Source organism: Camelus ferus, chromosome 9, assembly GCF_009834535.1.
Source record: "Camelus ferus isolate YT-003-E chromosome 9, BCGSAC_Cfer_1.0, whole genome shotgun sequence".
Taxonomy (NCBI): Eukaryota; Metazoa; Chordata; class Mammalia; order Artiodactyla; family Camelidae; genus Camelus; species Camelus ferus.
The window spans coordinates 37,048,436-37,063,367 of NC_045704.1; the positions used below are offsets into that span (position 1 = coordinate 37,048,436).

Sequence of the window (14,932 nt, forward strand, 5' to 3'; positions counted from 1 at the left end):
ACATTGTAGATAAGGCTCTGTTTGCGGGAAGCACACTAGGAACTTGTTTGGAAAACCCCGGGAATTTTTGAAGAAAGCACCAATGGTTCTGTCTCTAGACTGCTGCTCAGACCTGCAGGTCCTGGACTGGAGCTGAAGCATTTCCTGCCTCCAGCCAGCCCTGCTGGCTTCAGACTGGCGCCCACAATCCCAATTGGAAAAGCCAATTCCTTCATATCTAGCCTGTTGCTACTGCTTGTGCTGAATTCAGTGGTTTTTCTATACTGACAGACTCCTTGGTTTGTCTCGAACCGGAAGGGGAGAGTCTGTCAGCAACCAAGGACCTCTCTGGACTAAATGGGTTTTCCCTCAAATTGCAGGGCTGGTCCCTATACTTGTGCTATTAAATGTTTAAAGGTATATAGAGTTATACCACCCCTAGATTTTTTTCTAATTGTTGGATATATTGTGCAGCATTTAATACACTGAACCTGTCCATTTAACTTTATTTCAAAAATCTGAACATAGGGCCAGCATACACTTGAGCTCAGTGTTTGGTGAAATTTAAATGTGAATCAAATGATACCAACCCCCCTAAAAAATGTTAGGGTGGCTAGGGAAGGCCTCATTGAGAATGCTTCATTACTCAAGGTAATTTTTGAGGAAACACCTGAACAGGACCAGCCGTGTGGAAATCCAAGAGAAAGGCAATCTAGGGAGAAAGAACAGACCTACAAAGTCCTGGGAATAAGTGTGCCTGGGGTTTTCTGGGAGCAATAAGGAGGTCATAGGCAGAAGCAAGACTAGATACTGAAAAATCCAAGCAAGAGATGATGGTAGCCTGAACTAAAGTGATGAGCAGTGGTCAGATTCTGGAAATATTATGAAGGTAGGGCCAACATTTGCTGATGGAGCATTTGTAGTGTGTAAGGGGAGAGGAGTCAAGGGACATCCTAAAACTTCTGGCTAAGCAAGCAACTGGAAGGATGGAGTCCAATGCATTTCTTTGTTCCTATCCTCCCCCTGCCTCCCCACCCCACGTAGGTCCTCCCCCAGCCCCTGGATTTGGATTTCTGTCACTTACATCAGACCCTCCCAGTAAACTGAAGAAATTTAGAAATCACTGGTACTCATAAAAACAGATTTAAAGCTGCTCGTGGTTTTGCTTTATCTAAAGTCTGTGTGTGCTACACAGTTGTGCAATTCTGCAGTCCTGAAATGATTACAGTGGAAAAATTACTCCATTTTTCAGGGATTTTGCAGACACCTCTCAGAAAACTGAAATTCTGTCTATTGTAAATATACTGAATGTATTTTGAACATTATAAATATACTGAAATTCTGTTCGGTATAATTCTGGTCTGTAGATTGGTTGGCTGGGTACTAAGGAACACAAGCTTTCTTAGAGAAAAGAAGCATTTCTGGCTCTTATAATTTAGGCTATAAACAGATCTATACTTGATAAACTATGTGCCACTTTTGTCAGTGAATTAATGCAATTAGCATCATAAACTCATACTTTCATTTCACTTTTCTGGCTTATTCACTTACTAGTTCAAGGAGAAGACAGATTTAGAGTAAAAATACACAAGCAATGAATAATAGTTTCACGATGAGCCATGACATTAAATAAGAAAAACAAGGTACTCTGATTTTATCTTCAACACTAGCCTGTTACCTTAGTATCAAAATAACTGTGGTATTTGAGTGGAGAGCCAATATTCTAGTCTCTGTCCAAAAATAATGCCTTTCTTTGGCACCGATAGACCATTAAGCATCCATCTCAACTTTTCAACATAAAAAACAGCTTACTGTCCTTGTCAGCAAATAACCCAAATTGCCTCCAATTAGACAAATTATCTTATATCTCTATCCTAAACTATATCCAGTACCCTACATCCATTTCATCAGAGAAATTATAAGTTTTGGCTATAAATTATGTTTACTTTTGTATTGGATAGTGTAGCAAACTGAGTATTTAAAATATGATAAAGAAGAAGAATCTCATGTAACTACCTCAAAATAGATGACTAAAAGTTCAAGGCTGGTTTCTCCACTGGGCTGCAGACCTGTCTGTTCAGCTGCTCCTGGACTCCATGAGGGCCAAACCAAACTCATATTTGGCCTTAAATTGCCCATATCCTTGTGCTCTGTACATCTATTAGCGACACCTCCATCCACCTAGTAAACCAAGTTAAAAACTTGAGTCATCTCTGACCCTCTCTGTCCTTTCCCTTTTATATCCAATTACTTGCCAGATATTGCCCACTGTACAGCTTCCAAACCAGCTTCTCTGCATCTAATCTCTCCCTTCTTCACCCCACTGCCAGCCTTCTCTTCTCAAAGCTCAGATAGGTTTTATTACTTCCTCAAAACCCTTAGCCCTTTTTTCCCATTTCCTATGGAACAGACTAAACTCCAGAATAGCAGCCAAGGCTTTCCACTGTTTGGCCCCCTCCCCCACTGCCCCTTGTCTTGATGATGCCCAAGATTTAATTCACAGGCATCACTGAGTGATGACACAGAGTGGTCAGTGCCATTGAAGGAATTCTTATTGCTCACAGTTCCCAAGAGAAGGGGGCACATTATGCCACTCAGGGCCACATGGGGAAGTACCAAGGTCAGTCAGGAGGCAGAGAAGTGAGGGGAGAACATGGCCCAGAGCCTTTATTGTGGTTTCTGTGGGAAGAAATGGTCGAGGCAGACTAGGCAAGATTCAGCAAATTTAGGATTGGATGGTTTGAATACTGTTGGTTGACCCTGGGCTGTAAAGTTGGTCTCTAATTGTCCAGTGCTTGGTCCTGAGGTGATTTAGGGCAGGGGAAATATTGACTTGGTATGTGGCAGTTAGATAAAGGAAGTGGTTGGGATATGGGCTTTGGATCAGTTGGTATGTACACAGAAGGCATGTTCACAGGCAAGTTGTTCCTTACTCTCGGAATTAACTCACCCTGGGAGGAACAGTTCCTCCCTGGGGCTCCAAAGCCCTAAGTCAAAGCATCATAAAATACAGAAAAAAAAAAAATGATCATTACATATTCCTTTCCCATGAACCCTCTGCTCACAGCTCTAATTGCTCCAGAAAAATGCCCTTCTTTATGAGAGAAGTTCTATGGTGCCTCTCTCAACACTCTGCCACCACCCATAGCCCTGAGTAACACCTCTAAGTCTGATACCACGTAACATGATTCCTTTCCTGTCCTCCTCCCCTAGACCAGCTATGGCACCTGACACGGGCACCCAATCTCTAGAGTGGCTGGCCAATGATGATCATTGTGGCCTGTCTCAAAGAGATGAACTGGGCCAATCAGATTTCCTCTTTTAAGGCTACAATAAGCGCCACAAAAGGAAATTTCCAGTTGAAGGTAAGGTGAACTGGGAGGTCTTGAAGTGGACTCAGGACCTTTGCAAGCCATGTGCTTCACCTCTCGGCCCACTCTATCCTATACCTCCTCCAAAATACTACAAACAGTCCATAATAGCTGTCTGCGGGTACTAGCTAGAGATTTGTTTTATTTTAAATGTTTCTTTCAAGTACCAAGATAAACAGAGATTCACAGAGATTGACAGGCTGTATTAAGTAGGTCAGATGGATAAGGCCTGGTACAGAGGGCGCAGAGATACTTTTTTTAAGCCCCCCAAAGTGTTGCAAAGTGTTTTTAATTTCATATAAACATGTAAAGGACCACATAAACACAATCTAGTACAAATGCATCCTGCAGCTTCAAAGGCATTTCCAGCTTCTTCTCAAAGTTCTCACACTGGTCTACACTGCGGGAAGCAAACTTCGGGCGGATCCACCTACTTCTCCCTTTCCCCTGGCTCGGGCTGAATCAAATCCGCAGACTTTGTCGATTGCTCCTGCCTGGGCAGACCCGCCTGGACCGATTGCTTCTGTCTGGCCCGTCCCCGGGCGCGGGAAGAGTTTGAATACAGCTGGGCGGCCGCAGCGACCTCCTCAACCCTCACAATCTTTACCAGCCTCAGCCGCCGCCTCCTCCTTTTACATCCTTGACTCCCCGAGGTCTCCCGAATCACGAGAGTGTAAGCGGAGAAGCTCAAGCCGCCGCCATGTCCGAGGCTTATTTCCGCGTGGAGTCAGGTGCGCTGGGGCCTGAGGAGAACTTTCTTTCCTTGGACGACATCCTCATGTCCCACGAGAAGCTCCCGGTGCGCACAGAGATCCCCATGCCGCGCCTCGGAGCCTTCTTCCTGGATCGGAGCGGAGGGTCCGAGACAGACAACGCAATCCCTCAGGTAAGCCTTCGGAGCGGATTCCGGCCCGGGAAGACTACAACTCCCGGTAGGCCTCGCGGCCTAGGGGCGGCCGTCGCTGGCGCGCTGCCCTATGGGATCTGTAGGTTTAGAGGGGGGCCGGGCTGTGCGCTGAGTTCTGGCCGCAGGCCCCCGCGCGCAAAAGTGGTCTCCCGCTCCACCTGGCCTTTACCTCCTGTATGGAAACTAAATTTATAATGGGTCGTCAGGCTCTCTCCGACACTGATTTCATTTTTGAAACTATCCGAATTCAGCCGTGTCTTTTAACCTTCATGTGTGTTGATGCTTAAGGATTGGCATCTACTGAATACTTAAGGGCCAGGATCCTGATCATTTTTGCCTTATAACAAAACAACAGGTTTGGGTTCTGTAGGAGCAGATAATGTCTGGGAACCGCAAATTGCTAGATTCATTTCTGCATAATGATGGTATCAGCAACCACTTACTGAGGGACTTAGTGCAGGCATGGATGTGATGGAGGGAGTAGACTTTTCCATCTATTACCCCTTTAATCCTTCAACAACCCTATAGTTAGGTGTTGTTACATATAAGGAAATTGTGGGTAACTTGGCCAGAGTGTAACTGTAAGTGGTGAGTTGAGATTAGAAATTAAGACTGCGTGACTTCAAATTCGAGTTTGTCCCAGGAACATGGCTCATAATGGTTATTTTTGATTTCCTGATTAACCTAAGTTTTGTTTAGAAGGGTGTTTTTATTTAGTCTGTTTTGAGTTAATTTTTATCAAAATAAGACATATGCAAAGTTTAAAAAGTCAAATGGTACCAAAAGATAACAAAAAATAGGTTATGCCGCGCTTGCCCTCATGACCCTTTACGTCTCCACAGGGTCTGTCTGCTTTTTTCATCGTTTCTTCAAGAAACACCTGCATATTTATCTTGATTTTTTTAAAAATTTAGACATTATATATTGACTTTCCATTATGGTAGTTAAGGATTTCGTTCTCTTACACCCTCGTAAACAGAGATGCGCTGTTGCTATTTTATTCATATTTTCTCCATTTTCACCTAATGACTTTTTTCTGTTCCAAGATCCCATTCAGGATACCACAGTGCATTTAGTAATCACGTGTCCTAAGGCTGCTCTTGGCTTTGAGTTTATCGGCCTTTACTTGTTTTTAATGACCATGAATTGTGTGGCGTGCTGGCAAGGTATTTGTAGAGAGGGTTCCTCGTTTGGGATTTGTCTGATGGTTTTCTCGAGATTAGACCGCATTTTGAGGAGGAAGATCGTAGCCGTACAGTGCCGTTTTAACCACATCATATCAAGGGTACGTACGATCAATATGACTGGTCATGTGGATATGAACCTTGATCATTTGGCTGAGGTGGGGTTTGTCAGAATTCTTCAGTATAAAGTTACTCTTTTTTTTCCCACTTTTACATACTGTTTCTCCAGAAGGAAGTCATGCGCAGCCATACTTAAGGAGCCGGGTGTTATGCTCCGCTTCTTTGAGGACAGTGTCTACGTAAATTATTTGGAATTCTTCTTCATGGAAGATTTGTGTAGGAGGGTTTTTAATGACATATTTTATTTCATTCATAGATACAGGACTATTCAGATTTTCTGTTTTTGTGTTATTCTTGTACATTGGTTTTTCCCCCAGGAGTTTGACTATTTCATCTAAAATTTCACATATAGTAGAATAATGTTCAAAATATCCTTTAATATCTTTTAAATGTCTGTAGGATTATAGCTGTGTCCTGATTTTTATTCTTGATATCAAGAAATTATGATCTCTTTTTTTGCTCTTTCTTAATTAGTCTTACTAGGAGTTTGTTGATTGTATTCGTATTTTAAAAGAACTAGGTAGTGGCTCTGTCAGCCTTCTCATTTGTACTTTTATTTTTAGGTCATTAAGTTCTTAATTAGTTATTTCCTTATACTTTCCTTAGATTTAATTTTCTTTTTTCTCTCCCACCCACTCACATTTTGAGAAGGATACAAAGGTCACTGAATTTTTTCAACTTTCCTTTATGCATTTTTAGCTGCGCATTTCCTCTAAGCACAGCTTTAACTACATTTCAGAAGTTTTAATTACATTTTCTAATTTCCATTGTGAGTTTTTTCTTTGGCTTATGGATTATTTAGAAGACTGGTACTTAGGTCCAGACATTTTGGGATTTTGCTATTTACATTTTTTTTTTTTTTTTTGGTTTTGATTTCTGGCTTAATTCCACAGTGGCTGGAGAACATAGTTTGAATGATTTCAGTTTTTTGAAGGTTAACACTTATTTTAAGCCCCAGCATAAGATCAGTTTAACCATTTTATATGTACTTGAAAAGATGTGTATTGTGAAGTCATGGTGTGCAACACATAATCTATATCTGTAAAGTAGGTCAAGTTTGTTATTTGTTTTGTTGAGATCTATATTCTTACTTTTTTGTTTGCTACTTCTCATTTATCTAAAGAGATATGTTAAAGTCTCCTGCTATGATCATAGACTTGTCGTTTTCTCCTTTTTACTTCTGTCAATTTAGACAGATATTTATATTTTTCTTGTGGCTTTAATGACCCTTTTATTATTGTGAAATGTCCCTCTTAATCCCTAGTAATGCTTCTTCCTTTTCATTACTGTTTGCATGACATTTTTTCCATTCTTCTATTTTCAACCTTTCTGTGTCTTTAGATTTAAGATATGACTCTTTTAAGCAGCATATAGTTGGATTTTGTTTTTATTCAGTTTGGGGGCGGGTGGGTAGAGCTCAGTGATAGAGTGTATGCTTAGCATGAACAGGGTCCTGGGTTCAATCTGCAATACCAATTTTTAAATTGGTGTATATAATCTGTTTATGCTTATTTTAATTATTGATTTATTTGTGTTTATTTTTACCTTGCTACTATTTTCTTTGTGTTCTGTTTGACGTTCCTTTTTAGGCTTCTAGTGGATTAATCAAAGTTTTCTTTTTTATTATTTATTCTTCTTTTATCTTAGTGGCTACCTTAAATATTACACAATCATTTTTGACTAACAAGAATACTATATGTATTGCTACTTCCACCACTTCACAGTTGATGCTAGAATCTTAGAACATTTTAACTCCATTTTCCCCTCCTTTCTTTTATGTTATTGTTGTTATGTATTCTAATTTGACTTGTTTTAAGTCCTGTAAAACATTACTGTCATTATTATTTATTCTTACTGTTGTTTTTATATTTACCCACTATTCAGTCTTTCCATTACTTTTTTTTTTTTCTTCCTGCATTTCCGTGTTTCTTTCTAGGGTCATTTTCATTCTCTCTTCTGGATTTCTTTCCTCTGGTCTTCTGGTGATAGTTTCCATTTCTGTCTGAACAAGGGCTCCCAAACACCAACCCCAGGTTTGATGATTTACTAAGAGGACTATAGGACTCATCATCTAGTCATACTTATGTTTAAACTTTAACACAGTGAAAGGATACAGAGCAAAATAGCAAAGGGAAAGGGTATATGAGATGAAGTTTGCAGGAAACCAGGCACAAGGTTCCAAGAGTCCTGTCCCAGTGGAGTCACACAGGACACACTTAATTCCACTAACGAACTGTGACAACATGTGTGAAATAGTTTCTACCAGAGAAGCTCATTAGAGACTTGGTAACCGAGGTCTTACTGGGGCCGTGTCCACAGGCACTGTCTGCATAGCACAGAGAGTTCCAGAAGGAAAGCAGAGGCTCAGCATGAACCACATTGTCTGTACGAACAGTGTAGGCACAGTGAGTTGCTCTTATCAGCTCTGGGAATGTGGGAACTGTCCTGAAATTCAAGTTCCCAGATACCAACTAGGGGCCATCCCTGCAAGCAGGCCTTTCTCATGAGGCAGTCTCAGGCCTGCTACGTTAACTCTTCAGTGCACACTTTCTGTCTAGAAATGCCTTTATTTCACCTTTGCTTTTAAAGGATATTTTTACTGGGTATGGAATTTTAGATAAGCAGTTGTTTTCTGTCAGTACCTTGTAAAAGATGTCATTCCATTTCCATTGTTTCGTGGTTTCCATGGTTTCTGTTGAAAATCGGCTTTAGCTTTTAGTTGTTTTTTCTTTAAAGGCAGTATGTTCCTCACCTCCACCAACAGCTGCTTTTCTCTGTGTCTTTGTTTTTCAGCAATCTAAGTAAGGTGTGCCTAGTTGTGGCCTTATTAATATTTATCCTTCTTGGTGTTCATGATGTTCCTTGAATCTGTAATTTCATATCCTTTTTTAACTTTGGAAATTTCATGGCCATTATCTCCGGATACTTCTTTTGCCTCAATCTATCACTCTTTCCCTTCCAGGATTCAAATTACATTCATGTTAGCATGTTAGACTTTTTAAAAACCATATTCCATATGTCTCTTGGGCTCTTTTTGCATTTTCTTTCCATGCTTTAGTCTAGATATTGTCTACTGACCTTTTTCCAATTCATGAGCCTCACTTCATCTATGTCAAATCTGGTAAACCTGTTAAATTTGACTTAATTAATCCTCTTTCTTGGATCCTGGCCCCTCATGTCCTGACTGCCTTGGCAACTGGGAACTCAGTGTTTTCCTCCGCAGTTCTGTGAGGATGACCAAAAGCTCTGCTCACAACCTCCTCAAGGCCACTCCTGCCTTGACAGCAGTTCTCCCCTGTGAGTCTTATGCCTTTGTTGCCTCCTTCAACCTAGTTTAAAAAAAATAAAACTCTCTTGATTTCTGGTCTATCGTGACCAACTCGTCTTATTTTCCAGTTTTGTTAAGGCTTTAAAAAATAAAGAGAGACGTCTATCTGTTCTGTCATCCTTAAAGCTGCAAAGTGGGATGGGGAGGCTGCTCCTGTTTTTCTTTATATCTCACAGCACCCAGAGGGGTGCTTAGCACATAGTAGGCACCCAGTCAGTACACAGGCGGAATAGATGTTGCATATCCAAAGAAAGTAGAAATAGTTACTATAACTCTGAAGTATCTGCAAAGTTTTTATTTATGCTAGTTAGAAAACTTCCCCTTTATAAAAGCCACAGTTTTGTTCCTGACTGATTTTGATGTATAAACCCATTTTCTCTTTTCATTCCATCATGACACAAAACTTCAGCCCATTCAGTTCACTTCTTCAAGTCACAACTACATCTTCTGTGTTTGACAGCCACTCCCCTAAAGAGAACGAGCAACATTGATATCCTCTCAGGCCATGTGCATTTCCTTTTTGTCACACACATTGACTATGTTACTTGTTTTAAAAATCTACAATCCTGTCTGACACAGGGCTCAAAGCTTGAACTCCCCTTGTGGCTGGCAAAAGGACTTTTTGACAACAAGCGGCGGATCCTTTCTGTGGAACTTCCCAAGATCTACCAAGAGGGTTGGAGGACTGTGTTCAGTGCAGATGCTAACGTGGTGGACCTCCACAAAATGGGGCCACATTTCTACGGGTTTGGCTCCCAACTCTTGCATTTTGACAGCCCAGAGAATGCAGACATCTCCCAGTCTCTCCTGCAGGCAAGTACTCGATGTGAAAACCTATGGCACTGCCCACATCTCAGGAGCCGGCTGTGCAGCCGCCAGACATCACTCTTACCCAGTGGGAGGGTGTGATTTCTACAGTCAGTTTATTATTATTACAGGTCAGCCTGCAATTAGGCTGTGTTTGCTGATTATGTATACACTTAAATATGACTTGTCTGCCGCTCTTCAATTTGCTGCTAAGAGTCGGGACCAACAGGAAGTCCTGGAAATAAGAAAGGGGTGATAGTTGATTACAGATGACAGGCACTTACATACAAGTCCCAGCCCAGCCCCAGCACTGGTCTGAGGACTCCTGTTGGAGATACGTACATTATCTGATTACTTGTTCCTTTCCCTTGTTCTGGGGTCCAGACCTGGCCCAGCTGTGTCCTGGCCGTGTGACTCAGTCAAGCTCCTTGACCTCCCTAGGCATCAGCTATTCACCTGTAAAATGGACATAATAATAGTGTCAAAATTATAGCGCTGTAGTGAGATTATGTTGTGCCATTTAATAAATGGTAACTATGACCATTGTTTTCCATGGAGAAAACAATGTTATGCACATATCTCTGTCCTTTACGGTAAAATCTTATTTTAACTTTCCGTAGTTATTTTTCATTCTGTTAATATTAGAAGAAACCATCCTTTCTAGCTCCTGTTTTACTTCCTTGTTTCTCGCTTTACAAGAACTGTTGGCTCAAGACACATTTGCTCCCTGGACCGTGCAAACACCCTCCATCAACCTCAGGGATTGTCTGGCCTGACATGTACTAGTGCTGTTTTTAACGTAGATAGTAAAGAAAAACTTGGTTGCTATCCATTCAGACAAAGAAGTCAATACATAGACTACAGACAGTTCAAGATTCTGCATCTCTTTTGAGCAGAAAGCTAAAAATAAGGAAAATCCATTTGTCTTGTAATGTTACTAGGACACGTTCCTGAGTTGGAATACTGCCCTTTTTTAGTGAGTTATATGTTCTCTTACTCCATCACTGCTTTAAAATGTTGTAGATTAGGGCTGTTTATATATAAGATGACATCACCGTGAGACAGTTGAAGGAACTGTAGCAGGGGCTTGTGACGGGCTCAGGGGCTTGTGACGGGCTCAGAGCCTTATGGTAAAATGACTTCCCTAGACTGTGTGTCTCCCTCCTGCTCTCAGACTGGAAACAAAGAGAAGTGGCATTCGGTTAAATCAGGAGTCTTTTCTGGTTGAAACCTGTCTATATGTGACCATAGTACATTATTATGGCATTTGTTACTGATGACAGTGATGGAGAATGCTTTTTGAGAAGCTTACTCTTGCCAGCCATTTGCTAAGTGCTCCTCATGTGTCACTTTATTGGATTTTCATAACAGTCCATTTCATAGACAAGGAAATCAAGGCTTGGCCACATGAAATAACTTCCCTGAGTGGTAGAGGAGACTCAGACCTCTTTCTGACTAAGTCCTACACCAGATTCTTGCCTCTTACGCCATGTAAACATTTGGGGGTAAAAATGTATCCGATTTCTCTCTCGCTTCTTCTTCAGACATTTATTGGGCGTTTCCGCCGCATCATGGACTCCTCCCAGAATGCTTACAACGAAGACACTTCGGCACTGGTAGCCAGGCTGGATGAGATGGAGAGGGGCTTGTTTCAAACAGGGCAGAAAGGACTGAATGACTTTCAATGTTGGGAGAAGGGGCAGGCGTCTCAGATCACAGCTTCCAACCTCGTTCAGAACTACAAGAAGAGAAAATTCACTGACATGGAAGACTGAAGGCTGGAAGAACACAGAATTGCCTCTTGTAGACTTATCCCTCTGTGTGTCCTTGAAGGGAACCTAGTTGACCTTGAAAAAGGGCCAGCATCGTGTCCCATCTCGTGGCTTATTTCCTGCAGCAGTCTCGGGAGTGGTACCACCTGGTGGGGAAAGGACGTGCTGGAGGATGTTCCTGGCCCTCTAAGTCTTCCAGGACTGTCCCATCTGCTGACCCGCAGCCCAGGTCTGCTTCACCCAGGAACCCACAGCTGAGGAGAAACCAAAATCCTTCATAAATAAGGATCATTAATACATACATGGCAATAGAGTTGGAACTGGGATTCCTCATGCCTGGGAGGTTGGGCAGCCTTAGCTGTCCAGTTTCACTAGCTGCAAAGGACGTGTACAAATGAGCCTCCCTAACCTGTTCCCAGAATGTTCTCTTGAGCTTCATTGCTTCATCTTCCTTGTCACTGCACAAAGGACAGTACCCCCAGAATGCTGGCCCTACGTATAAATAACTTCCTTCTTATGGGAGTCACCCCAATTTCCATAAAGAGTCTCCAAGAATAAGGAAGGAACAGGGAAAGGTGATGAGTAGCATGGCTTTTGCTAAAGAGAGGACATTGCTTTCATCTTCTGTAATGAGGGCTATATGAATTGGACTTCACAGAACTGTACAGTCAGCCTAGAAAGGAAATGGTTAAACTGAGCTGGTTTTTGCCACTGCGATCTCTCTTGAGCACCCGCACAGTTATTCCATTCCCCCCCTAGAATAGCTGTCAGGGAGTCGTTTGGAATTGCAAAGTAGTTATTAAAGGGTGTTAATCACCCCTTATTGCATCGAAATCAGGACTTCAGGGATGCTGGTTATGAAGAGACCAGTTTGAGAAGCTTAATGTGGCAGATGTGAGTGGGCAGGAGACCTCGGTCATGTTTTTTTTCTCCTCTGTAAATTTTGCAATATTATTACATAGAAGATTCCTGACCAGTTACTGAGAATCTGTTTAAGCAACCACAAAACTTCCCCTGGAGATCAAGGAGGGAACCTCAGGCAGGGGAGGAAACAGCATTCCTGGGACCCACTGGACCTTTGGAAGGGCAGTCGTCTCCACACCATTGCTCCCCTTGCAGCTTCCCACAACTTGTGAAAATTGCCTTTGTCGTTGGAAACTGCAGCGGGATTTGGGTCTCCAGATTGTGCAGATGTCTTGATGCAAACTTAGAACGTCAGCGATGTTTTTTAAGTGCCTGTTTTAAGATGGAATTGATGTTTTTATAATTTGATTTGGGTGCTAAATAAATGACCTATTTTGCACACAAATACACCTTGTACATGTACCATTGCTGTATGTTGAATACCACAGATGATCAGGCAGAGCTCTCAGGGAATTTTGTCTTTGATCATATTTGATAATAATGCCCAAATAAACCCATGTTTTAGCAATTGCTCTTTTGTTTGCACAATACTCATAAAGATGGGGTACGTTCTCCACAGGGACGGGCTGTGTCCCAGAGCAGAGGAACTTCCGTTGCTGCCACAGCATTTGCATACAGCCTGATCCCCCAGAGACAATTCATAATCCGTGAGAAACGCATGTTGTTTAATTTTTAGATTCACAGATGGCTTTGTTTTTAAAGTCAATCCTAAGGCATACTGCCATTTTTTTTCTTATTAAAATTTTTTTTGTTCAGGGGCCACATGTCAAGAATATGTGGGTCCACACCTGCAGAATTTATTCCATTTTAAATCTTGAACAAATTAACCCCTTTCCAATGACAAACTGAACATCGAGCCTGTCAGTGTCTACCCGTCTCCCCCTGCAACCATCCCCCAAATCATTCTTGGATTACAATTTGGTCCCTTCAAAGAGCTGAATTTTTCAAAACAACTCAATAAACTGGCTCAAATACCAAATCATTCTTAAAATTAAGGGGAAGTGTGTGCTCTTTCCCCTCAAAGTCTCTGTTCCCAGGTAACTCTGGCCATAATGATATAGAAAAGACCTCACTATCCTCAGGTTTTCCCCTGGGGTACAGGCTGGGCCAATGAGGGAACAGAGGCCAAGCTTGGTCTCTCAGGTCTGTTCCTCCTGCTCTCCTGACCCCTGAGTTTTGGATGGCTCCAGACTCAGTCCTTGGATCTCTTCTGGCCATTCTGACTCCCTCCATTGTCAGGCTTTGAATACCACCAGCTCTACACTGATGACGCCCCAATTCCACCTCCACCCGAGACCTCCCTTCAGCTGCAGACCTGTAGCCCAACTACCTGCTTGACATTCCACCCTGTCACCTGCCCCCACCCTCGACTAAAACTGAGGTCCTTATCTTACTCAGTCTTCAGTCATCTTTCTCATCTCTTTGTTTTCGACCACTCCATCCTTCCCTTCTGCTCAGGAGGAAAACATAGGAGTCCTCCTTGGCCGTCCTTCTCTGACTCTCTGTATCTCTTGGGTCAACCTTCAAATTTATTGGCAGAACCTGACCACCTCTTCCCCTACCTCTGCTCTTGTCCTGGATGGTTGTGCCTCCTTGCATTCATGCACCCTCCCCTGCTTTCAGATTCTTCTCACCATAGCGGCCAGAGTGGTCTGTTAAAAAATAAATCAGACCTTATTAATTTTCTGCTCAAAACCCTCCCTTCACAGAAAAAGACTCTGCCATAGCAGCTTTTGTTAAAAAGTCCATCCTTACCCCAGTGATTTGGTGTTGAGTTTTCTTCCTTCTTCTGTAGCGGAGGTAATTTGTCCCTTATTTAAAAAAAAAAAGTTACCTCTGCCTTAGAGATTTCTGAGCATTTTACAGAGCTTGTTAATGTCAGCACCATTAGACCTGGGAAGTTTCTGGAATACTGTGTCTGAAGTAGTGAAATTGGAATGCAGAAATATTGAGCAACTCAAGTTCATAAGTCCTGCTCTGAGTCCTTCTGTTCTCTTCTGTTCCACCATCCTTCAAGAAATTCCAGGACATCTCTTCATCATACTTGGAACAATTGTGTTTAAGTGAAAATATAATATTTTACACTGATCTTGGCAAAAGAAAATAACTGCAGAGGCCATAGGTGTGTTTCTGAAAGCAGGTATCTTTGTGTTCTAGAGAAAAATCTATTCTTGAAGTAACTTGTTGCACAAGATGTAGGAGAGATGCTTAAACTATAAGAATTATGCCAAGAAAAGGGAACCCTCCTACACTGCTTGTGGGAATGTAAACTGGTGCAGCCACTATGGAAAATAGTTTGGAGGTTCCTTAAAAAACTAAAAATAGAGCTACCATATGATCCAGCAATCCCACTCCTGGGCATATATCTGCAGAAGATGAAAACTCTGATTCAGAAAGATACTTGCACCCGTGTTCATAGCAGCACTATTTACAATAGCCAAGACATGGAAACAATCCAAGTGCCTATCAACAGATAATTGGTTTAAGAAGATGTGGGGTGTGTGTGTGTGAGTGTGAGTGATTGAATATTACTCAACCAT

General features: G+C 42.0%; 1 protein-coding gene and 2 long non-coding RNA genes across 4 annotated transcripts; 1 reads left to right on the forward strand and 2 right to left on the reverse strand.

Annotated features, from left to right (window-relative positions):
- The first annotated feature begins 3,903 nt into the window (after positions 1-3,903).
- On the forward strand, positions 3,904-12,890 carry GINS3 (GINS complex subunit 3). Of its 2 annotated transcripts, none has more exons than XM_014555088.2 (3): positions 3,904-4,236; positions 9,469-9,702; positions 11,241-12,890. In XM_014555088.2, the coding sequence occupies exons 1-3, from the start codon at positions 4,051-4,053 to the stop codon at positions 11,469-11,471; spliced, it is 651 nt and encodes a 216-aa protein (XP_014410574.2). In that variant the 5' UTR covers positions 3,904-4,050; the 3' UTR covers positions 11,472-12,890. The 2 variants fall into 2 exon arrangements, with proteins under 2 accessions (XP_014410574.2, XP_032342329.1); XM_032486438.1 differs by lacking the exon at positions 3,904-4,236 and adding an exon at positions 5,363-5,542.
- Positions 9,796-10,320, reverse strand: LOC116665765. Its single transcript, XR_004322430.1, has 2 exons — positions 10,039-10,320; positions 9,796-9,931 (listed from the first exon to the last, which is right to left on the reverse strand). It is a non-coding gene; the product is annotated as an uncharacterized LOC116665765 (long non-coding RNA).
- On the reverse strand, positions 11,600-14,270 carry LOC116665764. Its single transcript, XR_004322429.1, has 3 exons — positions 14,148-14,270; positions 13,955-14,044; positions 11,600-11,722 (listed from the first exon to the last, which is right to left on the reverse strand). It is a non-coding gene; the product is annotated as an uncharacterized LOC116665764 (long non-coding RNA).
- Positions 14,271-14,932: the final 662 nt, after the last annotated feature.